At 38.6% G+C, this 21,145-nt stretch overlaps 1 protein-coding gene and 1 long non-coding RNA gene across 2 annotated transcripts; both read right to left on the bottom strand.

Annotated features, from left to right (window-relative positions):
- Positions 1-3,085: 3,085 nt before the first annotated feature.
- Positions 3,086-7,578, bottom strand: LOC116061071 (stonustoxin subunit beta-like). Its single transcript, XM_035997427.1, is given in 5 exon segments — positions 3,086-3,187; positions 3,190-3,497; positions 3,500-3,625; positions 4,358-5,830; positions 7,488-7,578. Coding segments are annotated over 5 exon segments (2,100 nt in total).
- A 10,766-nt stretch (positions 7,579-18,344) lies between these two features.
- Positions 18,345-21,140, bottom strand: LOC116061076. The gene is made up of 4 exons (XR_004107643.2): positions 21,037-21,140; positions 19,592-19,777; positions 19,128-19,201; positions 18,345-19,057 (listed from the first exon to the last, which is right to left on the bottom strand). It is a non-coding gene; the product is annotated as an uncharacterized LOC116061076 (long non-coding RNA).
- Between the last annotated feature and the right edge of the window lie 5 nt (positions 21,141-21,145).

Genomic DNA, 21,145 nt, shown 5'->3' with positions numbered 1-21,145 from the left:
CCAGTCTAGTGTCATAACAATGAGTCTTATTGCTTTAGGCAACATCTTGGGGAAAAGCTGAACAGCTTGGACTGTTGACGCAACCTTTTCAGTTGTTGTCTCTGAAGATAACACTGAAATAGTTGGACATCAAGTCGTTTTGTGAATGCAAGGACATGCTGGTGAGGTCAGTGTCTCATATTTATTCATCAAAAGAGAAAGAAATTGATTTTGCTTTTCCCTGTCAAGCTGTCCTTCGACTGAAGGCAACAGGTTGGGCTCAGCTGTCGATGAGTTGATCCCGCTCCTGAGTTTTTTGGTTCAAATTATATGGCAGCTAGCTGAGATCTTTGGGGATGTAATGAGAAACACATACCTAGTCAGAATATAAACAGGAAATCAGCCACTTATAAGAAATAGGATTTTTAAAACACAAGAATTCAAGAGCTTGGACAGTGGAAAAGATACAAAATCGATACACAAAAACATATGAGTCTGGTTATATGCTTTATTTTCCTTGTTGTCAACACAAAATTCCAATCAAGGGGATCTTCTTTATCATAGCTTCCATGCTGCCCTGGAACATTGCTAGAATCTACTTTGTCTTTGTCAAAGACTAAGAAAGCTTTTGCCCTGTAAAGGATCACTACATAAGTTGCCTGGATGTTCTAAAATATTTCCAAAGATGTTTGTTTGGCTTGTTTCAGGTAGTTTAATAAAGTTAGAAATGCTTCCTTCTTTGCTCTCTGGGACACAGTTTGTCAGAATTTCTCTCAAATGATTGGCCACAAAATGCATTGATGTAATTTATTTCAACTCATGAGACCTTGGTGGGAAGACAAAAAGCAGTACACAGTGTTCAACTCAGGTCTCCAGTTTGAGTTTTTTTACACAACGATTGAACAAACATGTCTTTCAAGTGTTACAGTGGATGCAGAAACAGATTCAGGCAGTGACTAAACCAGGAGGGTTTACAACCTCCAGATTAACATCTTCAACATCCAACAAAATACTCTCAACAGTGACTTTCTCTTCGGAGCATCAAGGGGACCATGGGTAATGGTTTGGCTGAGATAACTGGACCAGCAGAGCATTCCTGAGTGGCACATGATACTTGTTTAAGAAGAAAAAGACAAAAGCTCACCTCTTTGGAAGAGTAGAACTTACTTCCAAATTCCCAATAATAAATGGAATCCCACAAGCACTTAAAACACACAAAACAATAAGGCTATATTAAAAGAAAAAAATAGTTAAGAAGCAACCCTTGACAAACAACAAAATAATAAGATGAAAAGTATAGTAGAAGTAATTGCAAATTTCCCCGCTGTGGGACGAATAAAGGATCATCTTCGAACAATTCCTAAATAAACAAGAGACTTATGGGTGATGTAAGTGTTACGTGTGGAGTGAGGAATAGCGGACCCAAAGGCAGAGAACAGGCAGGCAGGCAGGAGATGACTTGAGTTGAGGAATTTATTACAGAACCAAAAACACAGCACAGAGGCTGGAAAAAACCACAGGACACAGAAAAACTCACAGGAAGACGCAGGGAAGGACACGAACACACGCAGGATGGCACGGCAACGAACAGACTCAACACTAACATAATATACAATGATCTGACACAGGACAAGGGGAACACAAAGACTAAATACACAGGGTAACGAGTAAACGCAAGACAGGTGATACCAGGGCTGGGAAACAGGTGGAGCACATAAGACAATCACACAGGCGGGAAAACACAGAAAGTAAAACTAGACATGACAAGACAGAAAACCAGACTATCAAAATAAAACAGGAAACCAGAACAACATACAGGAAACATGAAACAACCTAGACACAGACTAGACACACAGAACAATATACATGAATGAACCAAAACATATACAATAAACCAGGAGATAACTGAACAGAAATCTACAGAAAACACAAACACAGGGAACATGAACAAATAGGTAACAGAAATAACCTAAAACCATAACAGTAATACTGTATCCGAAGTCTCTTTTATATAGACCTTAGTGGTCCCCTAATACTGTATCTGAAGTCTCTTTTATATAGACCTTAGTGGTCTCCTAATACTGTATCCGAAGTCTCTTTTATATAGACCTTAGTGGTCCCCTAATACTGTATCTGAAGTCTCTTTTATATAGACCTTAGTGGTCCCCTAATACTGTACCTGAAGTCTCTTTTATATAGACCTTAGTGGTCCCCTAATACTGTACCTGAAGTCTCTTTTATATAGACCTTAGTGGTCCCCTAATACTGTATCTGAAGTCTCTTTTATATAGACCTTAGTGGTCCCCTAATACTGTATCTGAAGTCTCTTTATATAGACCTTAGTGGTCCCCTAATACTGTATCTGAAGTCTCTTTTATATAGACCTTAGTGGTCCCCTAATACTGTATCTGAAGTCTCTTTTATATAGACCTTAGTGGTCCCCTAATACTGTACCTGAAGTCTCTTTTATATAGACCTTAGTGGTCCCCTAATACTGTATCTGAAGTCTCTTTTATATAGACCTTAGTGGTCCCCTAATACTGTATCTGAAGTCTCTTTTATATAGGCCTTAGTGGTCCCCTAATACTGTATCTGAAGTCTCTTTCCCGAAATTCAGCCTTGGTGCAGAATTACAGCCACTAGAGCCAGTCCCACAATGAGCTTTCCTTCCTTATGAGTTCATAAGGAGCAAGATTCCAGATCGGCCCATCTGAGCTTTCATTTTCTCAAAGTCAGAGCAGGATACCCAGGGCTCGGTTTACACCTATCACCATTTCTAGCCACTGGGGAACCATAGGCAGGCTGGGGGAACGCATATTAATGTTAAAAAACCTCATAAAGTGAAATTGTCATGCCATGGGACCTTTAAGAGTAGGCAAAATATTGATAACACACATCCTATAGTTTGATCACCCAGCGGAGAGGCAGTACTGTCAAAATTAGCAAAAGCTCCCTCTGCAAAATTCTAGTGCACTTTTGACAATATTGACACCACTTTATACTTAAAATACTTTGGTCTCAACTCAATGTTTACGCTCAGAATCACTGTTTGAGGAATCAACTGCCTGCACTGCTAAACAGTTTGCATTTAGTATACAAATACATGTTAAAGTAATTTAACCGAACCGTTTTGGTGCGCTTTGAACCCAATAAAAAAGGCTGGATAAACGGCCTCATTGAATTTGGTTTGATAGGTGTAGAGGTGTCACTGTTAACTACATCGGCGGAGACCATGTAGAAGGACAGGGTGCCAGCAGGCCAGTCCAGATACACTCCTAATCGTGTAAAGCCAGGGGAGGACACACTGACAACTTTCTTTTCACCCATGTAAATGACGTGGTATCCTGACGTTGGATAATAGTCAAAAACCCAGGACTTTTCATTGTGTCCAAGTGAGGCCACTAAGTCCCAATCCTTCCTGATGATCCCTCTATATGTTACACCTGCGCGAACATAACCAGACCACTATATCTCCCCGTAATGGCGCCCACTCAGCCCCTCATTGCATATCACCTGCTGTACCTCTGGAACCTCTCTTCTGATTCTTGATATTGCTGTGGTTTTCCAGACACTGCCTTTTTGTTGCCCTCAGAAAGAGTCAGGGCCGGGTGAGCTGTTTCTGGGTTCAGGGTGAGCTCACAGTCATCTGAGGGAGAGACCAAGACAGAAGCTGTTACCAGTCATCACAGCAATTACTATGGAATATTCTCAATTAATTAATATTAGATTCATACTGCATCTTGGCCCCAATTATTTGATTAAAACATATACTTAAACACAACTTCCACGTTTATCATATAAAGTTTAATATATATTGCATTGCTACTATGGTGCTGTGGCTCTGCCCATCAAAACTATTTGATAAGATTAACTACAGTAAAAGATGGGACAATGGATGCAAATAATTTTTACGATTTGTCAACATGTTTCCATATAAAGTCTGGAAAACAGGGAAAAGTTACATACATTTGTGTTTTTTCTTCTATTTACTGTATGTGTGAAGTGAAAGTGCCATGAGTTTGAGCACTGAATGGAGTTGAAATGTTACTTGCAGTGCTGAAAATTTGGAGAAAGTAGTGTCAGCGCTGGAAGCAGAAAACTTTTCAGTGTACAGTAAGTGTCGAAAAAGACAGTTGGCAGTACAAGGAGTTGAGGCATCAGTAAAATGTTAGAGCTGAAAGTAATAAGTATCTAACCCTAACCCCGAAACACCAACATCAAAAGAAGTAGGACCCTGATCAAAAAGAAACTACACGTTCTGACGTTTGGATGAAGGTTCTAGTTAGTTAAGTTAATGTAGTTTAATGACAAAATATACACAGAAGGAAAAATAAGATTACAGTGTGAAGAGAACATAAGCACATTAATATTGACTTACACCAGAGTAAATCTCTTCTGTCTTGGATCCTCTCCACAGAAGTCATGATAGAAAAAGTAAACTCATCCATGATCTGGATGCCCTCCCTGTAATATTGGATGCCTGCACCTTCTTGCTTCGGATTTGCTATAGCCGTTACAAGGAAACGGACACAGCGGTTGTTCATTTCTTTGGCAAGTTTGTAGAAAAGGTGGGCTTTTTCTCTCATCATCTCGGGTACATCATCTGAGGCATATCAGTACTGTTTTGCTGGTGGTCTGAGTTTCTTAGAATTTATCATTTTAGGGGAATCCAAGAACTCCTTTAACGCATTCAGGTAGGGATCCTGGTCTGTCACAAAGGTGAAAACAAAGCACAGAGCATGCTTTACACTTGAGTCAAGAAGCTCACTGAACATCTCACTCTGACCTGAAACCATTTTGGGCTTTGCTCCCTCTAATATGTCCATGCAGGACCTAACAACATTGATCTCTCTTTCTACACATTCCATCCACTCGTTTAGGTTGTGGACGTTGTATGGTGATCTGAGGGTTTTTTCAAAAACTCTAAGCAAGGACCTCTCATCTTCTTCTCCATTCCTGAATAATATGAGTTTCTCCGCAATGGTCTGCCGGAGATTTAACATGTAGTCATTACAGAACTTTCCGAAATTGCTCTTCTTTCTAATCTGTGGAAACAGCTTCACCGTTTTGTCTTCCAGACAATCGTTGCATCTCATTTCCAGTTGCCTCATGGCTTCCAGAGTGTTGCGTGCCTTCCTAAGTATTAGAGTGCTGCTATCAGCTAAGAGTTGAGGTGCTTTTGAGTAGAAATTTGTCAGCGGCACGAGCCATACTGTCATTGGAACAGCAGTCTCTTTCCCCATCATTTGTGGAAGTTTCTGGTAAGCTTGAACTGCATCCTCAAAAGTTGTTGGGTTACTTGTGAGAAAGAAGTCCCCATGGAATTTGCAGGAGAAGTTGTTGGTTATGGCATTCTCCTAACTGGTTAGCTGGACAGCACCTCGCCCTGACGTTTCAACCGAGGGGATCTTCCTTATCGCTGCTTCCATGCTGCCCTGGATTTCCTGAACATTGCTAGAATCTACTTTGTCACTGTCAAAGACAAAGAAGGCATTTGCCCCGTAAAGGATGCCTATCACAACATGAGTTGCCTGGATGTTCTCAAAAAATTCAGAATATTCTACGTGTTTGCTTCCAAGATTAGTCATCAACTGTTTGAAGCTGGTGGTAGCGTTGTATTGAAGTGTCACTCGACTCTGATTCTTGAATTTCTTTGTATCATTCAGATACTTGGCAGACCCTCCAACTTCTACCAGTCCTCCCAGGAAACTGGCTTTCAGAGAAGCTTCCACATCCAGCAGAGAAGACTTGTCGACAATAGAATCAGACGCAATGACTTCAAATGCACTGCTGGGCTGAGAGCTTTCAACTGTGCTCTCTTGTAGAAACTCATCTTCCCACAGTGTGAAACCTAAAACAAGTAAAACAAAAACAAAACAGACATCAGCCGTCTGTTGAAGCAGGTAAGTCAATGCTTCAAGAATAAAATGCTAATTTGTATGTATCAGTTTGGTTGCAGTTGTGTTGGTAGAAACCCTGCAACCATAGGTATCTATCTGACTGTGAGCTGATTTGGGTTGAAATGCCAAATGGCAAAGTGTCCTCAGTGGGTATTGGTCAGTTCAATATGATGGCATGTCACTCAGAAGTCAGACATTAAAGGACTGTGTCCAAGATATTGTGATCAGGCATATATCAAAAGATCACTTCATGGCTTTTATTAATCGATATCAGAACACTCAAACAAAGATTGATTTAAATGGTAGAATCAATTATTTTAACCCAGCCGTAGCAAGAAACACAATTAGGCAGGCTAATCTATAAAACATGACTGAATTAATAACTTAACTGTGAATGTGTATAATTATCCTTGATTTCACAGGAAAACTGAATGCACCCAACTACGATGAGTATGTTAAGGCAAGATAAAACAGGGGGTCGGTTGGTTAATTGTGATGGATGTTCGCAATGGACAGTTTAGGCAATCATTTTTATGTTTGCCTTTCTCTTCCAAATAAGTTTTAGTAACATGGGGGTCTGACTGCTCGTGTTTCTTTACCCATAGGACTTCTTTCTTTCTTTCTTCTTGGTGAGTAAAATGTTATTATCACTAATAAAAATGTCCAAACAATAAAAAATAGGACCCGCGTGATATAAAACTGGAATTTCACTTTAACAGTCGGACATAATAACAGCTTCTTTCCCACTTCTTTTCATCACTCTAATGAACTGCAGATAAGTTCCCCACTTTTGCCACTCACCCTCTTCTCTACATATTACATACTTATATGTGCCTATATGTACATAGTGTATATATATATATATATGTCTACTACTCCATGTCTATTTGTTGAATGTATAGAGAGTGTTAACACCTACTGAAGTCAAATTCCTTGTGTATGTAAGTCTACTTGGCCAATAAATCTGATTCTGATTCTGATATACCAAACAATTTTTGTCCAAAGCTTGTACACCTATTACTTCACTAATGGCCATCTGTTGTGGCGACTCCTTCACTCATCTTATTTTCCTTAGTCACTTTTTTGAGGAGGATTGTGACTTGTATGGTAAATAAGCACTTGCGGAGATCCTTACGTTATGTCAAAAAAATACTAAATTCTCCGTGGTTGACTTTCAACAGAAACTTAAACTTTTACTAATAAATGATCACTCTTTGTACGCTACGATCACTAAACTGTTTCTCTGTCCACCTCTCTTACTCCAACAAGAGAACTCCCCAAGCTGTCACCCAGCACCTCCTTATACCTGCGAAGGTGACCTAATTAGGAGGAGCGGAGATTGCTGTATTGTAGTCATTATTTGAAGTTATTTCTCCAGATTTAAAGTCCAAAATTTAATTTAACAATTTAGAAATGAAATAGAAAAATAAAGTAAATACAAATCATCTTGTTTGTTTTCACAATGAAAAAATGAATAAATACCAATAGACTTATTATGGCTCGAACACCATCTGTAATCAATCATCTGATGCTATCTAATTAAAATTGGTAATTTGGTTACTGACTTTAAAAGATTTACCAGTTTTTTTAAATGATCTTCAAGCTTACCTGGGATCAGTTTATCTTTCCGAGCGTCGTAGAGCGCCCCTAAGGTGAAAGGTCGACCCAGTGCAGCCGCGACCAAGATATCTGAAGACATGATGACTCCAACCTGATGGGAGAAACACAAACATTTACTAGTCATAAAAGACAGTTTTACATAGACAGGGGTTCATTAAAAGTCCAAGGATCTCTGTCCACGCAGTCGGTCCTCACCTGGTAAAGTTGTGCAGATCAGCTGAGTTGTGCGAGAGTCTTCTTGACTTTTAACTGGAGCTTCCAGTGTGATGGTCCGTGATGTTGCGTGATTCCTTATATCCCTTCAGAAAACCTAAGACCCCTCCCTCTGACATGCCTCCTGCACTTTGCAATCTGCCCACTTTGGCAGATGCCATTGCGTGTGAATTTCAAGAATTACCCAGCAATGTATCTCTCACAGCTGTTTTCCATTTTGACAATTTGTCTTTTTTTTTGGCCTGAAAGAGCTAGGTTACATGTTTTTCTCAACTCTGCGGAATTTACCATGCAAAGATTTTGCATGTCTGGTCAATAATGAGCTTTGGCACATTCACATCCAGGAGTTACATTTAACCAAACAGCAAATTTCAGCTTCAGTTTATGTGTGAATTTGTCCGCTACACTGTGCAGTCCTTGTTTAATCATCATAAAACTCCAATGTACTGACAATTTAACTGTAATGCGTATGGATGATGTCCATGCTTAACCCTGCTGTTGTCCTTGGGTCAAATTTGACCCGTTTTCAAAAAGTTTCCATGTCAGAAATGTGGGTTTCTTTCGACCAAATTGTCAAAAGAAATAAAGTGGATGATTCCGTACAACGCTCTTCACAAGTAAATTAAATGACCAGCTCACTACTTTCATTGAATTTGGGTGTTTTAGTCAATTTCATAGCATTTGAAAAAAAAGGATGAAAGAACGTCAGAAAAAGCGCTGATAAAATTGACAAAAACATCAGAAAAAGTGACAAAAAACTTTAAAAAAGTGACTAAAACGTCAAAACATTTACAAAACATTGGGAAAAGCGACAAAAGTGTCAAAAAAGCTGACCAAAACACTGAAAAAAGTTTACATTTTTACACAGAAAAGCAAAGTTGCACGGTCGACGGGAAGACAACACAAGGGTTAAATGCTTGTGAATCCCATTTTTTACACTCATATCTTTTCATCGATATATGCAATCATGCTGTCTGTAAAATGTGCGTTTAATGGACACACATTAATAATTCCTATATTTCTAACTTCATACTGTTACTCACACATACAATCTCATGAAACTATTCTTAATGCCCACACACATGTCCAACTACTGCCTTTATGTTGTTTATCCTTTCTTTAAAAAGTTGCCATTCATTAGCAAAGTATTCCTACATACTGTATATCGATTGCGTTTAGCTGTGGATGCCAGATACTCAATATTCAAGCTACTGTTTGTTGCTGCTAGACACTGCACAGACCTCGTGTCTATTCTGGAAAAAAAGTGTGAACACAGCTGTATTCTTGGACAATAGCTAAATCATTTTCAAAAGTTTTTAATGTCAAGTTTTAAAAGTGATTTGCAGAAATGCAGATAAATAAAACAAGATACTTTAGAGTCTATTTAATAGCAGTTCCATGTCAATACAAGTCAGTAGATGATGTCTATAGACCATGGGGCTTCAAAGTTTTTAGGCCAAGGACCTGTTAGCTAAAAGAGAGATAGAGCAGGGACCCCCAACTACATTCATTGTATAACATTTAATAGCATATTAAACTAATGAGATTAAACTAAGAATTGATATTCACATATTATTTATTGTTAGAATCATTATATTATCAAGAATAGACAGAGACCACTGAAGAGATATTAAAGTTCATTTTACTTGAGAACCCAACGAGGAGGTCTTCTCCGCACTACGGAATAGTACAGACAATGACCTGACAAAAAACTCTCTACAGTAGCTTATTTATGTGTGAAAAACAATCATGATACAATAGTTGGTGTCGTCAGTTGTTATCTGGTAAGAGACAATGACGTCTCCTTTATCTAGTCAGGGAGCGCCTGTTCCTTCCTCAGCATCACACCGTGCTCCAGCAAGGACAAGACAGTGGTTCCCATGTTATCTTGTGGGTTCAAGTAGTGTTATGGTTTCTTAACAATATTCACAGCAGTTTAATTTAACAGAGAGAGAAGAATAGTAATCAGTATAATATTATTATCTGCAGACAATTTAATAAATAACTTGAGGGAAAGTATGTCAATTAAAATTTCCCTAACATTTCCCTAACATTTATACATCAAGTTTTAAATCTCTTACCTATAGTAAGCCTATCATCAATATTGTGTGCAATAAATGTTTGTTTTTTATGAGAGATTCATGTTAATGTATATTGTTTTCATTTTTTTTTAAAAACCTCTAAAAATGATCAAATTATAATCAGGCAGCTCCCCCATGCAGTAACTCTGAGCCCCCCTTAGGGGTCGCCGACCCCCTGTTAAAGATCTCTGTTTGAATTGGAGACTAGTTGAAGTTGAAGGCAGGGAGGAAGCAGCAAAAACACACAAGAGCCACAGAATAATAAACCAATATGTTTAAGTATCAAAAACAAACTGTCAAATAGTGAACTTATTTACCTCAGACCATAACAGACATATGAGTTCCTTGCTTGGTAAGAAAACATTAGTAAGATAATCAAAAGATTTTACTAAGGTGTGAAAAAACAAATTCTTGATTGGATTTTAAATTTGATAATTGCTAGGTGTGTGTGTTTTGAGGTTGAGTTAGTGTGGGAAAGCAGACTTTTATTATGGTGTTGAAAAAAGGAAAATCCTGCACTCTGCTCCTGCAACAGCATCACCGTTTATTAAGAAAACTAACGTTTCTGTCCCTCTGGACCTTGGAGAGAATAGGAGAAATACTCTTTAAGAATGGGAAATACTCCTAAAGAAGGTGCAGAGGGACCGAAACATTAGTTTCTTTAATAAATGGTGATGATGTAGCAGGAGCAGAGTGTAGGATTTTTCTTTTTTTTCAAGTCTTGGACATTTTCCAAAGCACTTGCACAGAAGAATTGTTGGATGTGCGAATAGTTTCTTTGAAAAGTGTTATCATGGTGTGACACTAATAATCTTTAGACAAATTCTCAAGTCTCTGTCAAATCAATGATACAGAACAAATGGCCTCTTATTGGATAAGAGCAATAAGGACAAAAATATCTAATTCAATAGAGACGGTACCTAGAACCCAGCAAGAATAACTAGTATTGTATTGTAATCATTACACAACATGTAAACAAAATACTTAATAATGACCACTTTTATATTATTTTATATATTTTTTTTTAAATACACAATCCGGCAATGTCTTCTAGACCTGTTTGTCACTACAATGTGATGCAAAATGAAGAAGCTGGTTATTAAAATGTATGAATATGGCTGAACTCATTATTGGCCAGACCAGACATGCAAAAGCTTTGAATGCAAATGCAATGTTTCTCACACTTGACTCTGTCCCCATGCAAATTAAGCAATGTGAAAAAAATGCTGTGAGGCAAATTTTCCCCCACATGTAGACATGACTGTGAGAGCAGAAATATTACAGGTGTGCAGGAGGCGTGTTGGCGAAGGGCTCACAAGGATGGAGCATCTGACAGGATATAAGTAATCTCGCATCATCACAGATCACCAGACTGCATCTCCAGATGGAAGTCAACAAGACTCGCCCACAACTCAGCTGATCTACACAACTTCACCAGGTGAGTGCTAGATACTAGGGCTTTCATTCAACTCACTGAACAAAAGCTCTTTAAATGTTAGGAAGTTTGTTGTCACTGTAATTACCTTGCAGCATATTTTCAGAGGCTGGGTGTTTTTTTTCTTGACCCATATTGTTGAATGTGTCTTAAAAAGGTTGCAGACATGTCTTCAGATATCATGGTAATGCCTGGTCTGGGTCGACCTTTCACCCTCGGGATGCTGTATGACGCTCGCCAAGAGAAACTGATCCCAGGTAAGCTTTGAAGAAGACCATTTTAGAAATAAATAAATCAAGCATTATGTTAGCTCAGGCAGAGCAGAGTGCATAAGCTGGTTGTCATCAGCTGACTTCATTCATGCTTCACTATCAGTGGCTTAATCATTAGCTGATTGGCCACCAACTGACTAGTAATATCCATTTATATTTAATCAGTTGAACATGCTAAATTGTTAATGCAACTGTCTCTTGATTGAATTACTAGGTACAGAAGATGAGAGATCACTAGAGAATATAATTGCAGGCAGGGCCAAGTCACCTTTTAGCAATGAAAATGTAAGCATGTGGCTGGATACCATACGCAGAGAAATCGGTACCATACAGGCCTGTGTGGGCATGATAGAGGGAACACAGACAAAATGTATCGCAAATCAGACAGAGTTGGATAGAGAGGTTCTCGCAATAGGAAATGAGAAATACCAAGGAGCAAGCATCTACTATTACATGGAGGGCAGTCTGGTCACTCAGGACTTCATATTTCCTCACATGCCTCCTGTGGAGAGTCTCAAAGGCAGAACAGATTTACTCTGGTGCAAGTATTTTTTTCTGCATTGTTTCACATTAAAGCAACAATAAATAATACTAAAAGTAGGTAATATCTGGAATATTTGGTGACACATGCCCCATCTCCCTTTCTTCTTTCCAAGAGTTCTTCTTTTTTGTAGATCCTATTATTCCCCATCTCTTCACCAGTTACTCTCAGACATCCCTACCCTTTCCCACCAGTTTCTGCTCCTCCCTGCAAACCTGTCCCCCATTTCCAGTAGATGCTAATTTGACCCGCTAGATGGGTCGACGTCAACACTTCAACATCAGTCAACAGGCGTTATTATTATTGTTAATCCAGTGTTTATGTCTTACATACACTCTCGGTTGCCAATGTTGTTAATCATTTCTTCCAAATTTCGGATCACATTCCTGTTGGAACATGTTCAATTGTGTAGTTTTTGGTTTTAGACACCTTAGTGGTGATTTTGTCATTCCACTGCTACATGTAACTTCATGCTAACTTCAGGGAAACATGTCATCTTGGTTGCTGATGTAGTTAATTTCTACTCAATTTTGGATGACATTGCTTCTGGAACATGTCTGGTTATGTCGTTGTTGGTTTAGAAGCATTTATTAGTGAGTCATACAGGTAGCAAGTGCCTCTATACTCTGATACAGTCAGTATTTGGCTGCAGTGAGGGATGGGAAGCCCAAGTGTTGATGCCTGCCCAGTATGCTTGTGTGTTGTTGACGATGACGCGTCTAGGGGTCCGATCTAGCATCTACCCCCATTTCCTCAGACTAAATATGCTGGCCACTTCCCTGCTCTTTTTTGCCACTCTTCCTGTTCCCTGCCCTTGTCCCTGTTCCTGACAATCTGCTTGTGATCTGTTGCCCATGTTTAGATCTGTTGTTTCTCCCTTACTTGCCTTGCTCTTTAAGATTTCCTTGCCTGCTTGGACTGCCTTGAAGTTGCCAAACTAGAAGTTGCTTAAGTATTAGGCAACAAGAGAGAAAACCCTGTAGACACTCCTGTCAAGCTGGCTGGCTGTAGGAACTTTAATTACCTGTCTAAAAAATCTGTTTAGCAAGATGAAGGCAGTCCCAGCAGGCAAACATATTTATAAGGGCAAGGTAGGTATGCAGTTGAAGGGCATCTGATGGAAATAACGGGGTCCTAAAGATATACATTGACAAGGTGTCACCGTGACATAAGAGTCATCTATTAATCATTGTTGTCTTGTAAATGTCACCGTCCCTTGTGAGAATTGTAAACATACAGCAGATCAATTTATTAAGATCATGGGGGAATGAAAGCGATTAGTTAAGTATTTTGTATAATAGGCTAGAAATGAATATAATAATAATATGAATGAAGACATGCTATCACAAAATGTAGTTTGAATGGTGTTGACGATTACTGGTAACAGATTGTGTCTTGGTCTTTCCATCAGATGCCTGTGACCTGACCTTCCACCCAAACACAGCAAACGTAATTACATAATCTATTCGATACATTTCTTTTGGATTTCAAACAATCCTATATTTTACAAGCTTATGATACATTCTGTCAAAAGCAAGTATAAATACTATTGAACAGTTTAGTGTGTTCGTTTTGGAAACACTCGGCCTTTAACAACACACTGTATTTTCTAGACAGTGTTCACAATGTCAACAAAAATTGCACACAACACAAGATTGTGTTTGAAGAAGACTGTTATGGATCTATATTATTACCTATTACTTCGCTGATGCTGCTTATGTGCACAGTTTGCTTCTCAACAGGTCTGTGCTTAAACACACTTTGTCAAAACAACAAAAACAAAGTGTCCCATGACAAGACAGTGTTTAACATACATTTCTGTTTGAATTTATATGCTTTGACATCTAAACTCAAATTACAGCATTTAAATAATTATTTCTTCTCTTTAAAGTGCCATCACGACATGTTGTATGTTACTGTATGTCACTTTATATACATGTTGTTGTTATACGATGTTGCATCAGAATGCAGTATAACTTTAAATATGTTTGGCAAGAAATATGCGTAAATTTCCCTAATGTAACTTTTATTGCTTTCAATTTAATTTAACGCCACATACGTATGTGTTAAGTCTACTTTTGACACCTTATTGCTATACATCATTGACCTGCGCAAAGCTGATTATTATTTGATATATCATGGTAATTATAGTGGGATATCATTGCCCCTTGTTTGATTTAGCAATTATTCTTTGTATTTTATAACTATCACTGGGTTCCATTCATCTGAGGAAGAGTGACAAAAAGGTACTTTCTATGCATTCAAAACTCAAATATTTTTAATTTCTTAATTAAACTTCTTAAGTATCAGGTGCCACTCAGGAAACCTCTGCCGTTGATATGATGACTGTATCTGGCTCTGGTTTAGCATCGACTGTAAACACCTGTCAGATGAATTTGTTCTCTTCTTAAGTGACAAAATGAATAAAGTGGAGACCTGAGTTGAACATTTTGTGGTGTGTACTTATTTCCTCTATGCTGATGCTTGATTTAGCACCATCAGCCTGACCTCTACATATAAGAAGAAAGTATGTTTGTGTATGTTTTAATATGTTTTCACAGGTCTGTCTTAAAAAGGGAATCTTGATCTCAGGACACACACACACACACACACACACACACACACACACACACACACACACACACACACACACACACACACACACACACACACACGTTACAAAACAATTCAGCAGAATGCAGGAAATAAAGTGTTTGACGCCCAAAATTGCATGGGTGAGGACACTCAGAGCCCCACCCGGTAAATGTTGAAACAAAACCTACGCCCTTGCCTGTTGTGTAGAGGGTGAGCAGGGACATTTAGGATCCGCCCAGCCTTACTCAGAATGAGGTCCTTACACAACAGAGCAGCTGATATCTGACCCCACCCAATGACCCTACTCACCATACTGATCATGTGCTGCAACCTCTTCTGATCTAGGCTGCGCATGTTTCCAAAAATGCAAATCAGACCAGAGGACAGGATGCTCTGTAGGACAGCCTTGTAAAACAGATCACTGCAGACTAACCTTTGAAGAAGACGTGAAAATCATTAATAACTCAGAAATTATAATTTAAATACTTCAGTTGTTTCATTAGTTAATGTATTCTTCTTACATCAACTCATACATGAGATACTATTCTTCTACATTTCTGATATGATACTCATGGAGTACTAGGCTACATGAATTAATCAATGCCTTTATGATAATTCATGGACCTTTACCATAAAGTGTTACCGAAAAAAATAAAGGCAGAGAAAAGTCAGCCTGTCCTCACCCAGGAAACAACCAAATGGGTCGATTGTGCAAGCAGCTCATAACGGCCGACAAATGTTTCCTTTTAGGCGCAACTCATATTCCTGAGTAGAGATGTAATGGAATATAGTAGCAGTTATTATAATAACATGAACAAAAAATAACAAGTAACTGAGAATCAGTGCTAGCATTAGCAAGTTAGGCTAACAAGCTTCCACTTACATAATGGAATACAAACTTAACAGAAGGTGGTTTCCCAAACTGTTGAGTGAATTTAGCAATTGATGACAGCAGCCATCCTGTTAAAGTCAATGTGAGAGCTTATCAAATATTACTTTAATCTGTGTTCTTATGACACTATGAAAAGGGAAGGTTATATAAAGTCCTCTGAGGATTTATGTTCTATCATTGTAGGATTCTCTGCATTAAATATGCTAATGTATCATGAACAATAAAGGTTATAATCTTTGGTACAGTCAACTTTTTAATCTAAATTATCTAATCTATTGTTGTGCAGTCTAATTGCTGTAGGCATAAAAGACTTGCGGTACCTTGTAGTCCTAATTTTCCTTTGCAGGAGTCTGCCACTTGACCTGTTGCTTCTTAAAAAATTCTGGTGAAGAGGATGGGTTGAATCATTTAAAATTTGTTCTGTCTTTTTTAAGCTAAGGTCATTGTACAGTTGAGCTACAGATACCTGATCAACTCCAATGATCTTACTGGCTGTTTTGACTATTTGATTGACTGATTTGCCTGGTTTTAACAAAACGGAAATTACTGCTGATCTTAAGGATGGAGGTAGTATTCCTTTTTCGAAGGATTCATTAAACATCTCAAGGAGATGTGGTACAATTTCCCTGAGAACTTCTTATATATTTCTATGGGTATGCCATCAGGCCCGGGTGCCTTTCCACTACTCATATTCTTTAACGCATCTGATAGTTCTTCAATACTTACATTTTTGTCAAGATTAGTCTTGGCCTCCTCAGTCAGGGTTGGGAATCTAAGCTGGTCTAAAAACCCATTCTCCTTTTGTGAGCTATCCGGATATTCAGATTTATATTAATCTTCATATTTCTTTAAGGCAGTGTTTACTTCAACTGGATCTACTAGTTCTTTCCCATCTTCTAATGTAATGGAATTAATGGCTCTGTTTGTATCTTCTTCTATTCTCCATTCTAACAACTTTCCAGCCTTTTCTCCCTGGTCGTAATATGATTGTTTTAACCACAACAAATTTGAAGCTATTTTATTTGTAGTTAATTCATTGTATTGGGATTTCAATTGGAGTTCCTGTTGTTTTTCTGGAGCATCACTGTCATAAAGCTGTTGTTCTACGTCCCTTACTTTTTGTTCCAGGGTGTTTAATTGTGTATAATATACCTTGGATTTGTAGTTTGTATAGCTTATTATCTCATCCCTTAAATATGCCTTGAATGCCTCCCATTTTATTGAAGCACTAGTTTGATTCATGTTTAAAGAGAAGTATTCATCTATTTTTCCATCCAGAAGCTTCACAAAATCAGGGTACTGGAGCCAGCTAGATTGAAAGCGAAATCTGGGAGGTGAGGGAATTATGTTAGGCACCTACATTAGTAAGGAGATCGGAGCATGGTCAGAAAGCAGTATATTATCATACCAGCATTTCTCAACTTTAAATAATAGACCATTAAAGATTAAGAAGTAGTCTATTCTAGAGTACGTTTTAAATGTATTAAAAACATGAATAGTCTTTTTTTGGGATTAAGATATCTCCAAATATCACATAAATTTAGATCTACTATGAATTTTTTAATGATCTTTCTTGTTTGTTGATGGGAAGCGTCAATGCCAGTAGATCGATCCTGTGCCGGGTCTAGTACACAATTGAAATCACCACCAATTATGTATTGGCCAGGATAGGATGATAGCGAGAGAAAGAGGTTTTGGTAAAAGGAGGGATCATCCCCATTAGGAGCATATATACTTATTAAGTTGATCTGGGTAGACATTATGGTACCATTAAGTATGACATATCTCCCTGATGGGTCTATATATTTGTTTTTTAACTGAAAGGGGATCGATTTATGAATTAATTTCATGACCCCCCTGGGATGAGAAGTAAAGAAAGCAGAATAAACTTGCCCTGGCCACCTTTTTTCAACCCTGCTAATGTCGTTTTGTCCCAAGTGAGTTTCCTGTAGAAAAATGATATTAGATTTAATTTGGTTAATCCTATTCAATACTTGTTTAAGTTTTACCAATGTATTCAAACTTCTTGTATTCCAGCTAGAGATTTTTAAATCTGACCTGTTAATCATGGGGCTCATCTGTTTTGTATTTGTGCATAAGGATGTATGACCGGAAGAATAAAAAGAGTAAAAATAACACTCCGAGATCTTAACCCCTCCCAAGAACCCCTCTTGCACTTCCCCAAATGAAGCACACATAAGCAACCCGAATAGTAATAAACATCGGCTATGCAGAACGTTAGATCCACACCATGAGGAGCAACGTGATTCACATACTGACACATTGTTTTAGGCTAACTAACATTGAACGCAAATAGATTGAGCTCGGTCTTCAGTAAATCAACAGTTGGGAAAAGAAAAAGAAAAAAGAAACACATCGGCCACTTTAACCGTACATCATTAATCCCCCCCTCTCTGGGAGTACCAGAAAAAAAATGCCTTTAAGGCCAGGCTTTTGCCGTTCAAAGCTGAGATTGTCACATTAACTGTCCATTTTAAAAATTCACTCAGTAAAGGCGCCCATACAATTAATGGGGAAATAAAATAACATATAAAAAGGGGGGGCGGGGGTGATTTAACGTATCATTCTCAGTTCAAGGTTCTCGATCTATTACATTTTTAAACATATTTACCTGAGATTGTGTAAAAGGCAAGAAAAAAAAGTGTGACGGACTTGAAAACCAGACGCTCCGCGTTGTGAGTGACCACCAGGTGGGCCGGGTACAGCAGCCCGTAGTGGAACCGGGCCTTAACTCCAGTTGCTGCGACCTGTCAGCCGCGTTCCATAACCGGAAGTTCGCTCTAACAAATAGTTTATAATATATTTATATATACAGCTGTTTTAATTATATTATGCTACATTAATTAAACCAGAGAACTCCTGTTTTACAACACCAAGAAGTGTGAGGGCCACAGCAGAGAAACAATTGGCAACAGAAGCTTACAAATGTCCAATTCAATTTTATTTACAGAGACCCAACAATACCCACCAAGAGCAAGCATTTGGTGCAACAGTGGCGAGGAAAAACTTCCTTTTAACAGGCAGAAACCTCGGACAGAACCAGGCTCTTGGTGGGCAGCCATCTGACGCTGCCGGTTGGGGGGAGAGAAAGAGAGAGATAGGGGGGAGGGGGGGGGGCATATAATAATGACATTAACTATAATAATAATGGGTGTCAGCAGGACCACCACAATCCTAATAAAGATGATAAGTTGGTAACAGGCATTCATGGAACAGAGATGAACAGCAACCACAATAGCAAGTTAACATTAACAACTAAAGCAACAATAGAAATATTTATATTTAAAGCAGTGGGTATAATAGAATGATATGAACTGTAGTAGAAATAGTCTAGTAATAACAGTTGCAGCAAGCACAACGATGATCAAAGAAAACCTGTGAAAGCAGAGAGAGAAAAAACAGATATACTGTAGGACATCACATCAAACCATTTGCGACTGGATAAGGGTGTGAACAGCTCTCTCCAAAAATTCCTGCAGGAAGTGGTGCAGCGGGGCAATGTGATCATCTGGCGGAAACAGACAACAGTTAAATCATAACAGTATTTTTAATTGATACATTTTTATGATTAACTGTACCTCTGCCGTTGCTCCTCCTTGCGCTAACTTCGTTGAGGTTGTCGGTCCAGCTGAGCTCAGGCTGGCTCACCTCACTAAAACAAAATGTTTACACAAAAAGTTTTACCTGGACTGATGCCCATTGCTATTATTTTTTATCCTGTAATTGGATCAATGTAAAAATGTATTTATTATCAAGGACCGAGGTTGTCGGTCTAGCTGAGCTCTGACTGGCTCCCCTCACTGAAGACAGCAAAAGTTTAAACAAAATGTTTACATACATCAGTTAGAATTATATACAAACTCAAAAAATGTAACCTGTTTAAGTATGCCATTTCTATTTCTTCTGTATTAGTCGTTACAGGTATTTGGCCTACAAAAGTTTTGTCAGCTGGTGCTGGGGGTTTCTTGGTCAAAGGTTCGGGGTTGTTATCCCTTCATGCGTCGTCCTTCGAATAAGGACAGAGTATGCAGACAGTACCTACACTGGTTTTCGACCTGTGCTGGATTGAAGCGTGACACATATCCTGCAATGGCCTCTTCCATGGATGGCACAGAGAACTCAGTGCAAAGATCCTCTGGAATGGTGATCTTCTGCAGCTCTTCAGTAAAAGGTGCTGGGTCAGGGACAACACTCTCAAACGTGAGGGCGATGAGTTCATTTACATAACCTGTGGAATGAATGAATTTTTAATGTATTTATTCATTAACATGTAATGTTTAATAGCAATGTACTAAATGTATGTGTTGCACAGGAAAATATTTGCCCCCCTTTTGATTTTTGAACTGATTAGAAGCTAAGGACTCCGAACATAAATAAACTATTTTATTACTTATCTGTATCAGTGTCTGGTTACAGGGTAATTTGAGTACATGTGTTTGAATGGGTGAGGTTGTTCCTGCTAAGCTCAGCATAGTCAGCAGAGGGCGCTCTAGGTTTTACGATACACTGGGCATAAGTAGTTAATGCTGACTGTAGAAGTAATCGTCAGTACGTGAGGAATGAGTTTAAGTGTGTACGCTACAGAGAGCGATCCTGATCTGAACTGTATCTGTGTTTTTACAGAAATAAATGTTTAATGTAAAATTATTTTAAGCGTAACATAGTAATTAATTATATTGCAGAGAGAGAGAGAGACTTTCATCAACAAGAAATTGAAGAGATAATAATATAAATATGAATAATAAAAATAATAGCAATGGGCATCAGTCCAGGTAAAACTTTTTGTGTAAACATTTTGTTTTAGTGAGGTGAGCCAGTCTGAGCTCAGCTGGACCGACAACCTCAACGACGTTAGCGCAAGGAGGAGCAACGGCAGAGGTACAGTTAATTAATCATAAAAATGTAGCAATGAAAAATACTGTTATGATTTAGCTGTTGTCTGTTTCCCCCAGATGATCACATTGCCCAGCTGCACCACTTTCTGCATGAAGTTTTTGGTGAGAGAGCTGTTCACACCCTTATCCAGCCGCCGAGCGATTCTGAAGCAGGCTATAATAGCTACAGTTATCATTCTATTAGACTGCTATATACCCAATGCTATAAATATTAATATTTCTATTATGCATTAGTTGTTAATGTTAACTTGGCGGATTGTGGGAGTCCTGCTGACGTCCCCGATTACCATTATTACTGTAGTTAATTTCATTATTGTAGTTGCTATGCACCCCCCCCTTCTCTCTCTTTCTCTCCCCCCAACCGGCAGTGTCAGATGGCCGCCCACCAAGAGCCTGGTTCTGTCCAAGGTTTCTGCCTGTTAAAAGGACGTTTTTCCTCGCTACTGTCGCACCAAATGCTTGCTCTTGGTGGGAATTGTTGGGTCTCTGTTTATTAGACCTGCTCTACATGAAGTGCCCTGAGAAAACTTCTGTTATGATTTGACAATATAAATTAAATTAAAGTTGTATGCTGTTGTGATAATTTACTTACAGAATGTCTGCTCACGGGTGGTGATGGCGCAGTGGATATGACACGTGCCTTTGGTGTGGGAGACCCGGGTTTGATTCCCATTGTGATACATCAACCAATGTGTCCCTGA

The sequence above is a fragment of the Sander lucioperca genome, chromosome 22, assembly GCF_008315115.2.
Source record: "Sander lucioperca isolate FBNREF2018 chromosome 22, SLUC_FBN_1.2, whole genome shotgun sequence".
Lineage (NCBI taxonomy): Eukaryota > Metazoa > Chordata > Actinopteri > Perciformes > Percidae > Sander > Sander lucioperca.
This window is presented reverse-complemented; position numbering and strand designations above follow the sequence as displayed.